Below are 18,036 nucleotides of genomic sequence, written 5' to 3' on the forward strand. Positions count from 1 at the left end.
ATTCTCCCGCCGAGTGATACGGCGAAGTAAAAAAAACGAGCAATGCCTCTATCTGGTCATACATAAAAGGTCTTCAGACATCTATAAGGTTATACGATTAGCTGTACCTTATTTGTATTCTAAAGTATATAACCTTGAAACGCGGCATTTGTATCTATCGCAACGTCATTAACGATCACCATGGAAAATAATGCATACGACACTATAAAGGAATGCGCACAACTTGGAATCCTTTTGATTTTTAAATCTTTTGATATCAGCAGAGTTACATACATCGATATCGGGATCAAAATTCTTAATCGCTAAGGTATATCGTTCACTTGTTTCACACCAAACCAGTTTCCCATTACTTATGCTGTTCATTTAAGCGTCGAATGCAAGAATCCCCGTATGGCCTTGGCTTATCGCGAGGAAAATAAACTGGAAGGTTCTCTTTTCTCACCGACTCTACTCTTTATGGCCTGCATTAACAAAGGTGCACCGAGGTAGCCCTCGAGTTTTTTTTCTTTGTATCTGTGAAGCGTCATTGTGCAGGGAAATCGGAGCAAATATATGGTCTCATGGCGAAGGAGGCACATGTTCCGTAAGCTAAATGTAGACGTACGAAAGATATCCTTTTTCCTATTCTATACAGTCATTTATAACCCAAATGGATGCAGTACCATGAGTTACACTTATGAATTTCACTCACTGTGCAGGTGAAAAATTTAGAGACTTTATCAGCAATTTGCAATAAAAGGCAACTCGGACGATATCTTACTTAAGGTAATTATTTAGATATATAATCAACGTCACACATATATTGAATAATTTTTAAAATTTTCATATTTATTATTATTATCATTATTGGTATGCAATGTTTTAATGGATAAATTTGAAAACGCTACTCGCCTTCATCTCGCGGAGAAGAAAGAGTCAGTGAGTGAAAGATAAATAGGTGGTTTCATGTTAACAATACCCTTTCTCGTGCATTGTTTTCTGTCTCAATTTATAACCCGGATGTGATTCCAATTTTTTTTTGCTTCAACGTACACAGTACAAAAGTTTCCTTCCATTTCACCTAAAATAGAAACATGGGCTTAATGGCGATGTTATGAAAATATAGTTTATTGAAGCCAAGCCTAATCTCTACGCTTTTATATTAAGTACCAACTTTACCTGCAAGATTTCAGAAAGGGATACGAACACATATAAAGGACGAACACAGTAGAGGTGGGGAAGGCGGAATCAGGCAAATCACAAGCGTAAAAATATTTCCTAGACCGGGACTTGAACTCTGGATCTTTCCACTTGCCGGGCGGATGCTCTCACCACTTGAGCTATCCAGGAGATCTGCGACACTGAGATCTGCGATACTTTAAGCAACCGAGTGCCACAGTTCTTTGGCCAAGAGATGGAGTTAGGGAGCTGTTCCACCCATCAAAGGAGAAATAGACAACATCCAAGAGGAAAGGTTAGTAGTTTAGCAATCATACAACATCATAAAGGATAATAACAGTGCGTTTCGTGGCACGTATAGCCAGAAGAAGAGACGGGCTACATTGGCCTAATACACATTCTAACACGAAATCCCGCCAAATGGCGAACAAATACTCATTTACGGAAATACTCGTAGATATAAGGAAAAGGGATAGGAACACATATAAAGGACGAACACAGTAGAGGTGGGGAAGTCGGAATCAGGAAAATCACAAGTGTAAAAATATTTCCTAGACCGGGACTTAAAACTCCGGATCTTTCCACTTGCCGGGTGGATGCTCTGACCGCTTGAGCTATCCAGGAAACGTAATTTCCACTGAGATCTGCGAATCTTTGGGGTTGAGCATGGAAATGTGCTGAGGGGGTAGTAAACGGGGTGTGGTGAGGGAAATAGGGATTTATTGCACCCTGTTGAGCTCTAGTAGTTGGTAGGATTAAGAAGCATAGATGCAGGTGGACTCTCAAGTCCTAACTTCCATGTTGATGGAGGAATCGGGGAGAGTTTTTAGGTTTGAAAGATTGATCAAAGGGTAAGTCGTGAAAATAGAACGCATACGATAATAATAGGGAGGGTAGTAAGGCATGCAGATTGGGTTTGAAAAGCGGTGATTATTAATGCGTAAAGAGAGCGAGGTTGTACATTCTTCTCTATAAAAGGCGGGGAAAGAGTTGCAAATGAGAAACGCAAAGTTTCAGTCGGTGTGAGAGCAAACGTGATGCTTGGCTGTAATGGATTTGGGAGAGAGATCGCGGGACGGGAGGGATTTCACAGTTGGGATAGTTACACGGCGATGGTCTCTGAAGGGGGGCTGCCCAAAGTTTCTAGCAACCGACTGATAGATTTTAAGATTTTTCTTAGATTTGAGGTCCGTTTGAATGATACAGAGTGGTAGAATCATTATATTTTAATAGTGGGCCTAACCTTTCAGTGTGAACTTTAACTTACGTTGACAAGGAAGTGGGTAGTGGAGAGATCGATTGTGTCGAACGTCTAACTTTTGATACGGGGAGAATGAGGGAGAGTTTTCTTTTTCAAAAGGTATTCTCGATATCCACATTTCAGTGTCGCAAAGTATATGCTGTCATTGGAACCATTTAAAGTGGGTACATTGATACAATTTAGACGCCCTCTAGTGCAAAGTAAATTGGGGACGTATCATTTGGTATGGAAGGAGCTGCCGCTACATTAGTGCAGATATTGCTCGTGATATTTTGGTCTTATGTGAAATGATGCGTGGGATATTATAAAGGTGAAAATCGAAATTTAGGAAAGCGACAGTAGAGTCAGAAATGGAAGAAGTGAATTAAATGAAGAAAGATGACCATGGACTTGAAATAAACGCATTAAGAGAATATATTCCATCGGTCCGAAAGCGAGAAATGTCACATGTACCGGATTAATTAAAGTGTAAATTTAAAGTAAACGTATCTAGTCATATAAGTGGTGCGAGAGTTTAACCGGAAAGGAAAGTATGCCCTATGTTACCAAAAATACGGCTGGCTTAAGCTGGGACCCCTTTCCCTTTTGTTCATAGCAGTTCCTTTCTCTGAGGGTAGAAAGTTTTAGTGAAAAAGGGAGTATTTTTTGTCAATACAAGAAATGGAACATTGAGGAGAAACTGTGTGGAAAGAAGAATAGGCATCGGCCATTAGAAAAGGGCAGTGCAGAGCGGCTAAACGTTGATCGAGTGTTATGGATGTGTATGAATAGCGAGGTAGTGTCGAAATTATCAATGAGCATATTTGAATTGGGAGGGATGGAGATGAAATCAAAGTTGTTTAGAAAATCGTAGCTGTCCTGTACGAAGGAGGACAAGGAATGGACATATAAATCAATATGAATAAATGTATGCAGGTGATGAACGAGGATAGATTATTTCGGTAAGGAACAAAAAACTTGGCACAATGGAGTGTCCTGTATGGAGGGCTTCATGAATTTTTGGTGGCATGTTGATTCGGGGGCCCTAGGATTCGGTGATGGCAATGTCTAGCGGGGAGAGACCTTCATCACGTCTGCATTTGCATTGAGAGGCATAAATATCTCATAGAAATTTGGGGTTGGGATCTTCATTTGGGGTATAGGTAGATGTGTCATTGAGTTGACGATGATGTCCTGCTAATCCCGGGTAATAAGCGCTACTACTGAGGAGCCCTTCTCTACTGGGGTGATTATAATGTTGGGGTTGAAGCGCAATGATTTGAGAACTTTTCTTACATTTAAGGATATGTTATTTTCGGGTTTAAAAACTAGATGAAGGACTTATGGGGGATTTGGCGAAGAAGAAGGTCAATAAATCAGCAGAATACATAGACAGTAACGTTTTCCAGTTTGTGGGTGGAAAATAAGGCGGGAAATGTTGATGGCGGCATTAGTAGGGGCGTGATTTGAAGAGAACTCATTGAAATTTCAGAAAATCTGCCCACGTAGATTTCGACAAAATTATAAGATGCCGGTAAGTATTGATTAATATGATTTACTTTCGGTGACGTAAAGAAAGGCCCTCTTCAAGGGCATCTCGTAATTATTTAGGGTGCCCAAGGAGAAATTGATCACTTCTTGAATGGTAATTGGGTTCGAGACGGGCCCCCGCGGACTTGTTTGGCGTCTTGGAAGGCGCAGATACATTTATTAGGGGCCGGGAGAAAGTTTTCTGCGTGGGCAAAGAAAGGGAGAATAAGGAAAATGAGAGAGCCCTTCCACGGGGAGGTGGAGACCGACATGAAAGAAGGAAGTATATAGCTTATGTAATTGTTTTAAGAACGCGTGAAAATGTGTTATTGAAATATTTTATTTCGGAACATATAACGGCGTTTAATGACGGATTAGATGTATGGCAGAGGGGGTGATAATTTCCGAAAATGATATGAAGTTAAGTAAATGATTATTCCGAATGGAGAAATAATAGTCTGCGAATAGATAGATGAAATCAATGGACTTTTGATAATTGAGGGTGTGAAGTTGGGCGTGAATGTCAGTCGGAGTGCCAGATAATGTTAAATTGGGAAAGAGGCCAGTGAGGACAATACCAATGGATAAGCAGGATATAAGAAACTCAACTTGAACCTCTATTTTTACTTTTCTATTTTCCTTTATCTTCGCTCTTTCGGTCACTTATATTTATAAATTGAACACTCAAATCCCTTTCCCATTTGAACCAGAAGTTTACGCCTTCACGCACACAAGCTCGCGTAATACTTAAGTCACGTTGATGTGCATACACATGCATGTATATGTGTGCGTATGCATGTGTGTCATAATATATCAATACACGTGCAATTTTCATTGTTTATTGTCACTTTACCTGTCGAGTTCATAAAAGAGACAGTGCGGAATTTTTTTTTGGATGTGGTCAAGGATAAACGCAGATAAGTTGGAAAGAGCTAAGTACCATCTTCGTCAAATCGATGTAATATCCAGACGAGGATGTTAAGACCGAGATAGATTTAAGAAAAAAAGGCACTGCGAATGTCCGCAATGGACCTAACTTATTTTTGAGTGACTGTCGGGGAGTAGAAAGCCATTGAAGTGACTTAACGCCGTAAAATGCCCTTTCATTAAGGTCTATCTCAATAAAGACAAGTACATATTTATTACTTCGAAAGTAATTGGAGAATCAGTAAAACAGGTGCAATTAAAACGGAGATAGAATAGCGTTGACTTGAACCTGCTCAGTGGGTATCGCAGTGACCAAAGAATTTCAAGAAGTGATTTGGTGAAAACCCCTCGCAAATACAGTCACCAGGATCATCTCCATGGTATCATTTTTGCTGAGGAATAAGGTTGCTCTCCTATTTATCAAAACTTTCAAAAGGTTATCTGAATTATCTCTACTTAAATAAAATATAATGAAGCTAGAAAGAAAGGAGAAAATTTTGCGATTTCTCTTGTTAGACTACGCCATATGGCCATATAAAACTACACACTGTGAAATTCTCAAAATTTTCAAATCAAATCCAACTTTCTGAGGGCCTTGTTTGAGCTTTTTCTAACATTTTTGCGGATGACTCGATACTTGATCTATGGCCTATGATACGAACAGATCTTAATTATTGTAAGCACTTGAAACATTATCTACAGCAACTCAATTTAATGTTAATCAACTAATAGCAAATCGACACTTGTTTATTTATAATCGAAATATGAAATTGTAATAAAATCGTTCAGTTTACCTGCATGCTGAAAGAACCACTTTGTGAGCTCTGACTCTGGTCTCTTCACAGACAAGTGTCACGTCGACGAGGGTCTCATTCTGCAGCAACGTATCAAACGCATGTAAAACGTGTGTTTGATGGTTGTTCCACCGGAGGCTATAATGCTGGGTGGCCATGTTCGTGTCACTTGCACACAGCCTGCGAGGAGGAAAGAGAGGAATCAATGTTAATTCATAAGTGTCAGCAGCAATCAAGGCTAAATATTTCAAACCATCAATGATGAAAGAGCAATTGCATGAGAAAGGTTAAACAATCACACTCAGCAAATAAATTCACTTTATTCTCAGCAAAAATCATCATGAGTTGTGATCAAAAAAGGCTTATTTGACGAAGGCTTATATGCCATTTCTCACTATGCCTAAAGCGAGAAATAACACTCGGTGACGGTTACCTCCAACCGTAACTGAGCAAACTCTTTCGAAACTGTTTGCTCGTGAGTAAACCAAGTTTACTTTGGAGCAAACAGTTTTGTGTAAGTCAACGCAGCAAGAAATTAAAAGCCCAGTCTCTGTGAGAGTAGTAGTTGGTATATGAAAATCCTGGAGGAGGATTGGATTTCAACACAATACGGCAGGGTTACCAAAGTACTGAGCACATTAGTCAGTCTGCATTGCAAATTTTCCAGTAGAGATCAATTAGTCAGAAACTCATCGACTAAAAAGTTTTCCTTTTGTTTCGGCCTCAATAACTTCTCAAGGGATACGTTTCTGCAGCACCGACGATAAACAAGGTTTAACCACTTAATTGATGTATCCTTAATTATATGATGGAAATAATAGCATCAGCAAGAAATTAGAGGAACTGATACCAACAAAATTTGGGTAATCGTTATTTATTCATTTCTAAAATATTCAAAACCAGCCACAAGTGTTTGGTTTGGAAAAATAAGGTCAAAAATAAATAATCAAAACAGAACTTAACAGACCTCTTTCAATGTTTTACATCTATCCAAAAGTAAAATATTCAAACAAATATGGAAAAAGAGAGTGAGAAATAGGCCATATGGAAAGGATAATAAATGGTAGAAGAATGCTTTATTTATCTGACTTATCATGGTAGGTATTTGGTGGGCACAGAGACTAACCTCGGCTACATATCTAAGCCTGATACTATATTAAATACTCTATACCAAAAGAAACATTTTTTAACTCCACAAAATTTCCCCCTTCCTTCATTCTGTTTCATGTCCTCACCTTTTTATCTTCATACCACGCTTACCCAGCATTCTCTCCTCCTCCATAGTCGTCAAAATTCCATTGCTGCTCAATTAGCTGCATACGCTTTCTTTTTCTTCCTTTTTTGGATCCATCCCAGCAATGCGCTAACCCATGCTACCATGCTCCCACCTACAATTATTAATTTGTTTTTCTTTTCGTTCATTTTACTTCGTCCATTATTCTTTGCACAAAATTGTCCTACCTCGGCCTATCAACTATTTGTCCTGGATGACTCGCTGAGTCCTACTCTTTCAAAGATAAATATTCAAAATGGCACCTCATATTAAAGTCATCTTTAGTCTTTACATTGTTTTTTTTAGGGTTCTTGTAACCAAGTATCTAAAATTCATAACTGCTCCTTTACCTAATCAAATAATTTTTATATACTTATCACTCTACCTCCCCCTTAGACATAAAATATTTCCTAAATAAGTGCACTATTCTAGGATTATAACCGCAAAATTTAATGCTTACCTCAGTTTGAATATATTATTGGCAAATGACGGTCATCTTATTCCAATCACGCCAATCTGTAATGCACTCCGCAATGATTTCAGCCCTTTCGCAGACGTCTATCTTATGCAAAATCATTGGCAAATGTTGCTCCTCTGATCAGTATCTCGTTATGATTAGGAAAATATAGCTCAATGAACAAAAATAATAGGCATGCAAATATTTTTTTAGGCATCAGTAAAATATGGTAAATGTGGAAATAATGTAGATTAAGTAAACAAAGATGACACTGCTGGTGACAGATACCGAATCAGAATTAAAAACCTGCCCTATGACAACTCCTTTTAAGAGCTGGCAATATCCTCCAGTGCTAATTAAAAATATTGAGGAAATAACTTCAATCAAACCGAGGAGAGAAGTTATAACATACCAAGGAGTAAAATATTTCTAGCTTCAAGATTAGCGTATTTAATTTATTACAAAAAAGATGAGAGCAGACAAAAATGGACTTCTTTGCCACTAACTTGTTCATACACTACCGAATGCCCTAAAAAGGACGATATGAAGATGAATGAAACGTAAAACAGGGAAACGCTTAGATGAATGTTTATATTGATTTAAGAATAGCTCGGGCAAGGAAGAGGGATTATGCGTGTCGCAAAGAAAAGGGCCAATTAAAATTCTTCAAAATTCAAATGTAAAAAAGCATTTGCTATTCCATAGAAGAAAGGGATGTCCTCCTTAAGTACATATCCATGTGGTACGTCAAGAATGAATAAACATATTTCCAGTTTAAGGGAAGCTTTTTATTTCCACACATTTACTGAGAAAAAAAATTGAAACTTTTAAAGTACAAAGGTGTAAAGGCTAAAAAAAAGAGAATCGGAATAGGGTGCTGGCTGTGCTGAAAAAGTTGGTGCATGAATACGACCTGAAGATAAAAAAAATAACGTAATTACTCCCGGTAGGGAAGACTGCAGCACCAGTTTAAAATTGGAATCAAGAGTTTAATTATTATTTAAGATCTTTGAAAATCAGGATAACCAGCGTAGGAGGAAGCAAAAGATAATAAAAAGTATTACTAAATTAGTGAAAAAAGGTTTTTACCGGAAGGAAATCCTACTCACATCACGAAACATATGACCTGCAATCGAAAAACACGTCATCAAAAAATGCGCTTTGGGTTAACTTCAGTAATAAGGACGGAACACGAAGGTGGTAGTTACAGGATAGAGTCGGTGGAAACGCAGCGAACAAAATAGTAGGGATGATGAAATTGACGGGTCGAGTAACAAGAAATGTTAAGAGTCTCGTCAAGTAAAATCATTAAACTACAGTTTAAAGTTCAAAATTGTAGGCAATGGTCAATGAGATGTAGTACTGTGGGACTAATCAAATGGATTCGCGGCGGGGTCCCTGCCACATACTGACGACTGCTTTTCTATACTTTTTGATTTCTGTCTAGTTTTTCAAATCTTATCCTAATCTTTTCCCTTAACATTTACCCCGCTCCTGTAACTTTTCTCCCTTTACTCACCCTCTAAACTATACCTAACCTTTCCCCCCCTTACCGTATTGAGGAAACTATAAATAAGCATATATCTACGTTCATAAGTCAACTGAAAATGATGAAGTAACGCTGAAACCATAGTCGCAATATGTTCACAGTAGAACAGTGTAATCATTTAGCTCCTAAACTATCGTCTATTTCAAGCAGTTTGCTTATGCATGCAAAATGATCCACTGGTTAATGTCAGGTAAATTCTAGGTGTCAAACACATTTCCCTATGAGCCTATAGTACTAGGGAATCACACTGATCAGAGCTCTCTGTACATCTTATGGGCTCTCAGCCAATAACATTGCATGGTAGGTGTATGTAAAAACAGGTACTCCAAACATTACAATTACCATATCCTCGCAATTATCAATTATAGAATTCTCGATTAATACATTGAAGAGCTTAAGCGACATTAGGCAACCTAGTCCTATACCATGAATTATTTAAAGCCAGTCACGCAAGACCACTCAATTTGAAACTCATCGCCATATTTTTATGCATACCTTCTATCGGATTTAAACAAGTCCTTATTCTATTCATATTCATCTAAATCCTCCTCAAATTACTCACTTTACCCTCTTGAAACCTTTATCAATGCAACAAACGCATGGTAAACTTTCTTTTCTAACAGCATTTATTTCTAAACACTTAATAGAGATAAACGACCATCCTTATAATACCAACCAATCATTAAACTACATTGAATTAAACTGGCTTAGTCGAATGTTACCATACTTGCTCACTTATTAAAAATTAACTCCACCGAACACTTGCCCCAGTAAGCATAGAAGACTAATTACTATATTATTTCTATAATATATTCTACTTCCCTTTCGTTTAAAACTTCGATGCAAAGCTACAATTTTGGAATTCATCAAAGGTTTAGTGCAATTAAGTGAGCAAAAAATATTGGGAGCCATTCCCGCCGTTTATTAGCGAGTAATTTCCCGTTTTTCTCTTGTAGATTTTGTTCTTTTTAGCCTTAATATTTTGTGCTTTGAACTTCTTTCGCATTAAATTCGTCGAAGGATCTACGATTGAAAATGCCAAATAATGGCCGTCATCATATTCAGATTCCTATCTACGAAAACTAGTAACAAAAGAAGTAACTTGAAAAAGATGTAGCACACCGAACTAGATGAAAATAAATCTTTATTAAGTGGAATATTGCAAGAGTTTTCGTCTCTGTTATTATGGAGCAGTTCCACCACATTACACCTGGATATGTAATTTTTAAATGAAATTAGTCATACTCTTAGAACCGTACGTTTTCAATGCAATTGAAATGGATTAATATATTTCTAAATTCATGCGTTCATGACGGGCAATCCGTTCTCCAAGATCATTGAACAGGTTTTAACCATTACTATGCTTTCTGAAGTCGCCAATGTCCGATCACTTCCTCTGAGGTATTGCTTCCATCACCAAACTAAAAATCCTTATATCATAATATTGTCATTATTGCACAAGGGTGCTCCTGTTATGTTTCTTAATTTCAGTCTCAAACATTAACTGGTGCAGGTATAACAAGCTAAATTAACATATCTTAGAATAGAAACTCTCATATGGTCACAAAGCAGCTTAGGGGATAGTTGCTCGTATTTCCTTATATGTAGCCTACCCTAATAATGGCGTATCGTCATGTTCACTAATTTATCAGCCAATCCAATCAGTTGACGCCTTCCACCAAAACTTCTTCCGTCCTCGGCTTTAGTTTGACATTTGGAATCAATGAAAGGTAGGGTAAGTTAGTTTTTTCCTTTTTTTGAGATACACGTGGAGCACACATAATTTAATCATAACTACTAAGGCTTTCTATAGTTCATCTCTGGTATATATTCGCCCGCGGGCCTAAGGCAAAGCAAAAGCCCAGCAAAACCACAAACCGTCTTTCAATATTCTTCAATTGTAAGTAACTATTCCTGAAAGGCCTATTTTGATACGAGCAGACTGTCTTTGCCTTATCATTAGGCAAGGATATCTAGCATGATGACACAGAGTGAGGCTACATTCAAAGTTACCTAAAATTTCTCAGGACTTGCATCAACTCAATGTACCCATACGATTTGTTCAATTGGCGGGCGACAAACTACTGCCACATCACACTCCTAGGATGCCACTCCAGAAGAGTACAACTTTAATTAATCCAAGGGTAAAATTTATTGTAATTTCAAGAGTAATATTCCCATCCGTAAATTTTCATCGTATTCGTATGATATCCGTTTAATTTAGTCGAAAATGTAACACAATGCTAAGCGAAAGCAGAATCGAAACATGAGAAAATTATTTAACCCAAGTGAATGAGGTTTATGAAGAAGAAATGAATGAGAGAAATAATATATCAGAATACAAAAAATAAAAACAAAAATGTGTCATTTTTCAGAATGCTGACGCATAAGTTATTGCGGTCCATCCGTAGACGGTAAGCGTAAAAATATTGCCAAACCCACTTAGACAAACGGTACCATATACGGTATAAAGCATCACTGTATAAATAATGTGTGCTATAATTTGGCCGTTAATACTATATTTTAAAAGAATAATCAAGATAAATAAGCAAACTTAATTAACGCGAGACGAATATTTAGATAAATTAAAGATTTTAAATGTAAAAATTTTGATTAAGCAAAATGGTGAAGAAGGCCCAGTGAAAGTTCGTAGTGAATCAGATGACACAATATAAACGAGGACAATAGATTTTAACCCAATTAGGATAGCTATAATCATTTGTCATTTTGAAAGAAATACTTTGAAAACGAGCAATTTTCCTCTTCGAGCTCTGGAAATAATATTTCTCAAAGTAGTGATGTCTCATAACATCAAGACATGAGAGTAAAAATGATGGCTTTATCCAAAAGCTGGTCGTAAGCGTACTCAGATATTCCGTGCAAGACCTTTATTTTAACTTCAAAGCTCCTTCTGATTCAACTCTTAAAATAGAGAATTGAAGCGTAGAATACACGAAATACATTTTTATTTTGTTTACATGTCATCTACCAAGATTTTCTCATAATAATTGAGAATTCATCCCATCGAATTTTTTTTATCAGTTATAAACTCTCCTAAACATCAGTAACTACGAATGTGACGGCAAACATATCATAAAAGTCGTCTTTATTAGATTTGTTAACTTTTTCAATATGGAATGCTCTGAAATACAGAAAATGAACTTTTTAATAATTTTGAACTGGAAAGATGCGTCCATAGAAGAAATAGTTAACCTTCACCTGGGGTTTCCAAGATTCAAAATGAAACTTTAATGGTTTTCGCTTCAATTTCATAAAGATTCTGTAACAGCAAATGAAAATCTGTTTGAGCAATTAATTGTAGTATTGTCAACTTATTATGGCAGTTTAATATTAATTACATATTATCAGTAGCACCGTTCCTTCATTCCTGTTTATTACCCGCGCATAATAAGGTTGCGAAAACTTAAAAATATTTCGGAGAAATAATAGATAAAATAGTCCAAATGTTTAGAGCTTAACTTCAGCTGAAGGAGAATCAGATAATCCAACAGGATCATACATGACAGGATAACACCTCCCTTACTTAGTTTTGGTAGCAGCTGGTACTCATGATACTTGTACGAAAAATACTAAATTTCTAGTTCATTTTTTGCGCTTAAGGAAAAACTAGAGGAGTTAAAAGCAGAAACAATTTAGAATCGTATAGTGTTTGAAAGAAGGGACGAATTTACAGATACATACCATTATCAAGCTACAAAGACGTTCATGTAGTCTCTTAGAGACAAATTTCGATACTACGAGCGAAATTTACGCCTGAGCAACCAATCGATATCCTTTAATCACCCAATCATTCCTCTCCATGCCGATCCACATTTTACCATAAACGCTTATGGTTGGTGTATTCCTTGCCCCCAGATTTTTGTCGGCGTTTATCCTGGCGGAACTAAATTTCTCTTAGAAGTACAAAAACACTATTTTTCCATTGGAAGAACGATTCATCAATTACAACGACCAACTTTAAATCATATCCATTGCTTACGTAAGGGATTGATATCCCAGATCACACACACTATTGGGAACTAAAACTGGGTTGATAACGGGGGTCGTGTACCCTCGCCCGGTGGTGGTGGCGTACCCATTCCCGGCAACTGGAAGGCTTATGACTGGGGGACTCAGACCTGGGGGAGCAGCGAGGAAACCGAATTGGGAGACGGGAACGGCGGAGGCCGTCCCACACCTGTCCGTAGTCGCTTCGGTGCTGTCGGAAGATGACGCCGAGACACCCGCTGGTGGAATCGCGTGCATTTCTCTGGGATCAGGGACCTCGTTTGTGGGGAGTTCCTACTTATGGAAGTGGGTGATAATAAGGTAAAGGGTGGAATAGGAGGGAAAGACCAACAGTTCGTCTCCCGTTGCATGATAGAACGCCCAATACAAAAACCACGCATTAATTGCATCTCACTTCAGGCCACATTTTTCATATTTTTCCAGAAAGTAGATGAAGATTCACGTCGAATGCCTCCAGCCTCGTAACTGAGGCGACCGTGGCATTCTCGCGGGATCCAAACTCGGAAGGCAACCCCACTCGCTGTCGACTGGGCCTCTACAGAGAATTTACCCACGGACTGTCCGCGGGTCTTACGTTTTTTAGTCGGGCAGAATGACTGAAATTAAGACCGTTTGACCCTAAAGGAAGGAACTGCAGCTATGAGATCGTTACCCGAATTTTGCCTCTCTCTCCTCTCCACCATAATTTTTATTTCTAACCTGCTTCGGCTATAGTTTGGGTAGCTAACAGAATTTTCGAGATTCTGAATGTATTTTTCGGCCAAAAAGAAAGTCATTAAGTTACGTATCACAGTAGAACTAAGGCATGTTATAATGCAGTCGTGAATAGTATCATTTAAAAAATATTCAAGATCAATAATCAAACTTAATTAACACGAAGCTAAAATTTAAATTAATCTATAGTTATAAAAGTAAAAATTTTGATTAAGCAAAAGGGTAAAGGAGGCCCACTCAAAGCTCGCAATGAGTAAGATGGCACAGCATAAACGAGTACAATAGGTTTTGACCCAATTAGGATAGTCATATTCAATTGTCATGGTTGGAAACAATGCATTGAAACCGAGCAATTTTCCTCTTCGGGCTTTGGTTTTGCTGCACGCTTTAGTTGTTAAAACTTTAAAAGGTTCCGTGCCCTTGCATGAATGTAAAAAAATCCAAAAATAATAAAACCGAAGATGAGCTTGTACAGCGGTCAAAACGAGCTCCAAAGGATTTTACAAAGGTTTGAAAATCGACGGCTTGAAATTTCATAATGCTTACGAGAGAAACCTCAGGAGGAAATAACCGGTTACTGTATGTTATGCATGATAACCAATGGAAAGAACCTATTATTATCCAAAATAGGAACACAATGGTTTTAATTGCAAGAGCATCGAATTTAAAAAAAAATCCAGTTGAATCCCTCCCTCAGTTGATTTTAAACTTTAACATGCGGATAACAAAGCCATAGAAGCCAAGTCCCGAGGATACCCCGGTCCTCGGACTTCAAATCATAAACACGCGGTATAATAATAACAACAGGAAAACCGAATGGAGGCAGTAATGCTCAGGATATTTTGGCAGCAAGCAACTCAGAAATGATCACGTAACTTGTATTTGATGGAGAAACATTTAGGGAACACAAAGCCATTTTTCCTTAAATAGTTCACAATGGAGCACAAACAACTGTGAAACTAAAATTTAGAATTTCTTGGGTAATGTTGACGGCTTGACGCAAAGAGAAATTTGGACTCGGAGAAACGAATAATAATTACTCAATGATAAATTATTACGCCACTGCAGAAGGTCAGAAAAGTTCTGAAGCAGTATAAATTCATTCAGTGCAGATATATGGAAGCCTGAAGGAAATATGCCCAGAGAACTATAAGTACATTCCTTATAAATTCCAACAAAGCTAAATGAACATGCGCTCCGCCTATGTCAACTTCAAAGAAAAATACTAAATAAACACCCAAAATATTTTCCTAAACTTCCTTGTTAGAAAACTGGAAGCTAAATATTTACCTGTTGAAGCTCTCTCGATGACACCGTCTTAAATTACCAAAAAAGTGAAAATTTCAAATAAGTTCTTCAAAAGTATCTTTTTTCTGACTTCCCCCGAAGAAGTGGAGAAATGTTCTTGTTTAACGCACGGCTGAATGAAATTATTTTTTCTTAAGTAGCATTCCAAGGATTCCTCCGCATTTCGCACATTTGCGTCCCATAGGTCAATCAAAAAATAGACTCGGCAGAAGTTTAATCTTGCCTTAAATTTATCAATAATTTTCCAACGTCGAGGATACTCTTTATACATTATAATAGAGAATAAAATCAAATTAGTTAGCATACAGTTATCATCTCTATAGATCAAGTTTTAATTTCTAGGCAACCAAACGTTTGGAAAGGAAATAGTGCTGTAGGTTGGTACCGGTAAATAAAATTAATTCACAAATTTCTATTCCTTGAAGTAACTGCTTTGTATGTTCTCTATAGCACAAGACTAGCTAAATTAATACCTTATATGAGGGGTTTTAGCTTGATTTAATCAGAAATGCCTCAAATCTGAGGATAGATCAATTAACTTTCATTATGTTTTCATTTTGGTATCATCACTTGCCAAATGGTATGGACTTCATTCACGGAGGACCCAAACACAATGCAAATGTCTCAGGACACAATATTCAAATACATACTAACTGGTGAATAGATGGGCTTTGGGAAGTGAAAAAAAACTTAAAGTCAACAGAAATTGAGAGCATGGGAAAATATTGAGTTTCCACACGATGTTTTCTCAAACTCGCCATTCCTCTCGCCCCTGCTCGACAAGTTTAGCATATATTTGTATGTTGATGTCACGTCACTTTGTGTCAACTCTCAGAACCACGGCTGGTGTTTCCCCAAGGTCAAAGAAAAGGTTTAAAAAAATTATATCTCCATCAGAAAGCCATAGGAAAAATACATCGAAAGCGTGTATTAAGTTTTTTCACGAGCAATGCTCTAATTTCATAATTGAAAAAGAAATGTTTTGACGCTGGGCCGGTGGATTTGATGCTAAACGCCCCATACATAAATCGGCTTTCAGTACATTATTTCTAATGAACCTCACAATAATCCATTAATAATGCTCACACAAAATGTTTCATTGTTTACGTTATTCTTGACTCGAGATTATATGACCATAATACTTCGGGAAGCTTAGGAAAACCTATAAGGGGAATCAATGAAGCATGAAAAACAAGTAGTTAATTATTCAAAATAAAGAAAATTAAACTAGGGGCGTTTAAATTGGACTCACGTTATTTTACGGATGTACAGTATCCGTCATCTTTGTTCGATTATAAACTTGCAGGTGCTATCTTTCCGCGATAAATGTTGGCATTCCTTATACACTGATAATATTGCTGTCCACCGATGGTTGTCCATTAAATAGGTGTCGAAATATTGCCAAACTCTCCAGTGCAGTATTTATAGATAGTAGCCCAATGGGAATTGAATCTAAATTTTATTCGTTTTCTGATCCAGATAATGTCTTGTTTTGAGGGTTCTACTACCAGGTCTTCGTCAACGATGACAAAAGTCTTGTGTTGCTCATCAAAGGATAATTATTTCTAAAAAATGGGTCCTTTTTCTATAAACGTAACTGCGACTTCTTCTTTAAGCCTTGAATTGCCAGCTTGAAAACCAGCTTTGCGAAAGATATTTGCAATTCTCATGTTCGACATCTTCCCACAATTCGTGGAGTGTAACCAGCAAATTGATCCCTCTTCGCAGTCTTTTGTTTTTGGTGATGCTAAGCATTCGCTGGATGCATTTGTCTCTGAACATAAACTTCAAACTTTTTATTATTTCTTGATCCATCGCTTGCACCTCGGACGCCATTTTTGGTTGTAAGAATATCACCTTAAGATAATTGGAAAATGTAATGAGAGGGTACAAGAGCTTTGTTATTTTACATTAGTTAGTCTCCACCTTGAGTAAACTCTGAGTATATGCGAACCTCACGAGGTAGGCTTAGTTTTGGAACTAGATCGAGTGCGACGGAGATCAGTCAGGCTTTTGAAAAGTTGTTATGAACAACCTGGCAGTGTCATGGCACTATTAGAAGAATAAGGATCCACTTGTTGACCGTCGCTTGAAATTCAAGTTAAATTTGCAGCATGACTTTGAGGCAGGTCACTTATCCGAGGGTGTCAAAGACTTATTACTGTCCCCGGCATACTATTGTATCTCAGATCACGTACGTATAATCAGGGTAGGGGAACGGATATATTTAAAATTTCATTTTTTCCTCGTATGATTACATATTAAAATAGATATGATCGCATACGCAAAGGGATTCATTACACCTATTAATTACGTAGCGTATATTTTTTGCCAATATCCTGAATGGATTTGAAATAGATTAATTTTTATAACGTGTTCCCTTGTGATTTGAATGCCATTTTTTGAATAATCCCATCATAGGGCATTTTTCCATGTAAGCTGTTTATTTCGGGTGAATAACTTTATTACAGCGCAATATAAAACTGAAGTTGGATCTGGGAAACCATAAATGGCACAGGGAAAGGAACTGGCCCCCCTACCTTGATGTGCAAATTTCACACGCCGTCGGGCTTAGTACTGGGTGAACAGTACCATCACCTACCAAACCGACCTTCGGGTTGATCACTGCGTTTATGTTTTTTTATGTATATAAATAAATATATATATATATATATAAAATTTTATATATATATATAATTATATATATATATATATATATATATATATATATATATATATATATATATATATATATATATATATATATATATATAGATGATTTCGAAGAAGTAACACGGAAAAGTTGAATAACAAGCTTTGGCAGCAACAAACAATATAAGAACGCATAAAAAGATCACTCACACGTTATGTCTTGATTATTTCGTTGGAATTCAACTCCGTATTCATTGGAAGAACTAGAAATAAACTACTTCTAAAGTTACTTCTACTTCTTCCGATAAGTAAAGTTACTTCTATGAGAATTTTTTATTTCTCTCATTTCACCATGAAAAGTGCCAATTCCCCCCCCCCCCCGCCAATTTGCATTTGGCATTAATA

The 18,036-nt window shown here is 37.2% G+C and overlaps 1 protein-coding gene across 1 annotated transcript in view; it reads right to left on the reverse strand.

The window, feature by feature from the left end:
* The window catches only part of LOC139685836 (protein jim lovell-like), a 135,738-nt gene extending 129,931 nt beyond the window's left edge, over positions 1 to 5,807 (reverse strand). Inside the window, exon 1 of the mRNA XM_071582953.1 lies at positions 5,650 to 5,807. Within this exon, the coding sequence (XP_071439054.1) occupies positions 5,650 to 5,807 (158 nt within the window). The remainder of the gene's footprint in view (positions 1 to 5,649) is intronic.
* Between the last annotated feature and the right edge of the window lie 12,229 nt (positions 5,808 to 18,036).

This window comes from Hetaerina americana, unplaced genomic scaffold (assembly GCF_022747635.1).
Source record: "Hetaerina americana unplaced genomic scaffold, ioHetAmer1.1.p SCAF_12, whole genome shotgun sequence".
Classification (NCBI taxonomy): domain Eukaryota; kingdom Metazoa; phylum Arthropoda; class Insecta; order Odonata; family Calopterygidae; genus Hetaerina; species Hetaerina americana.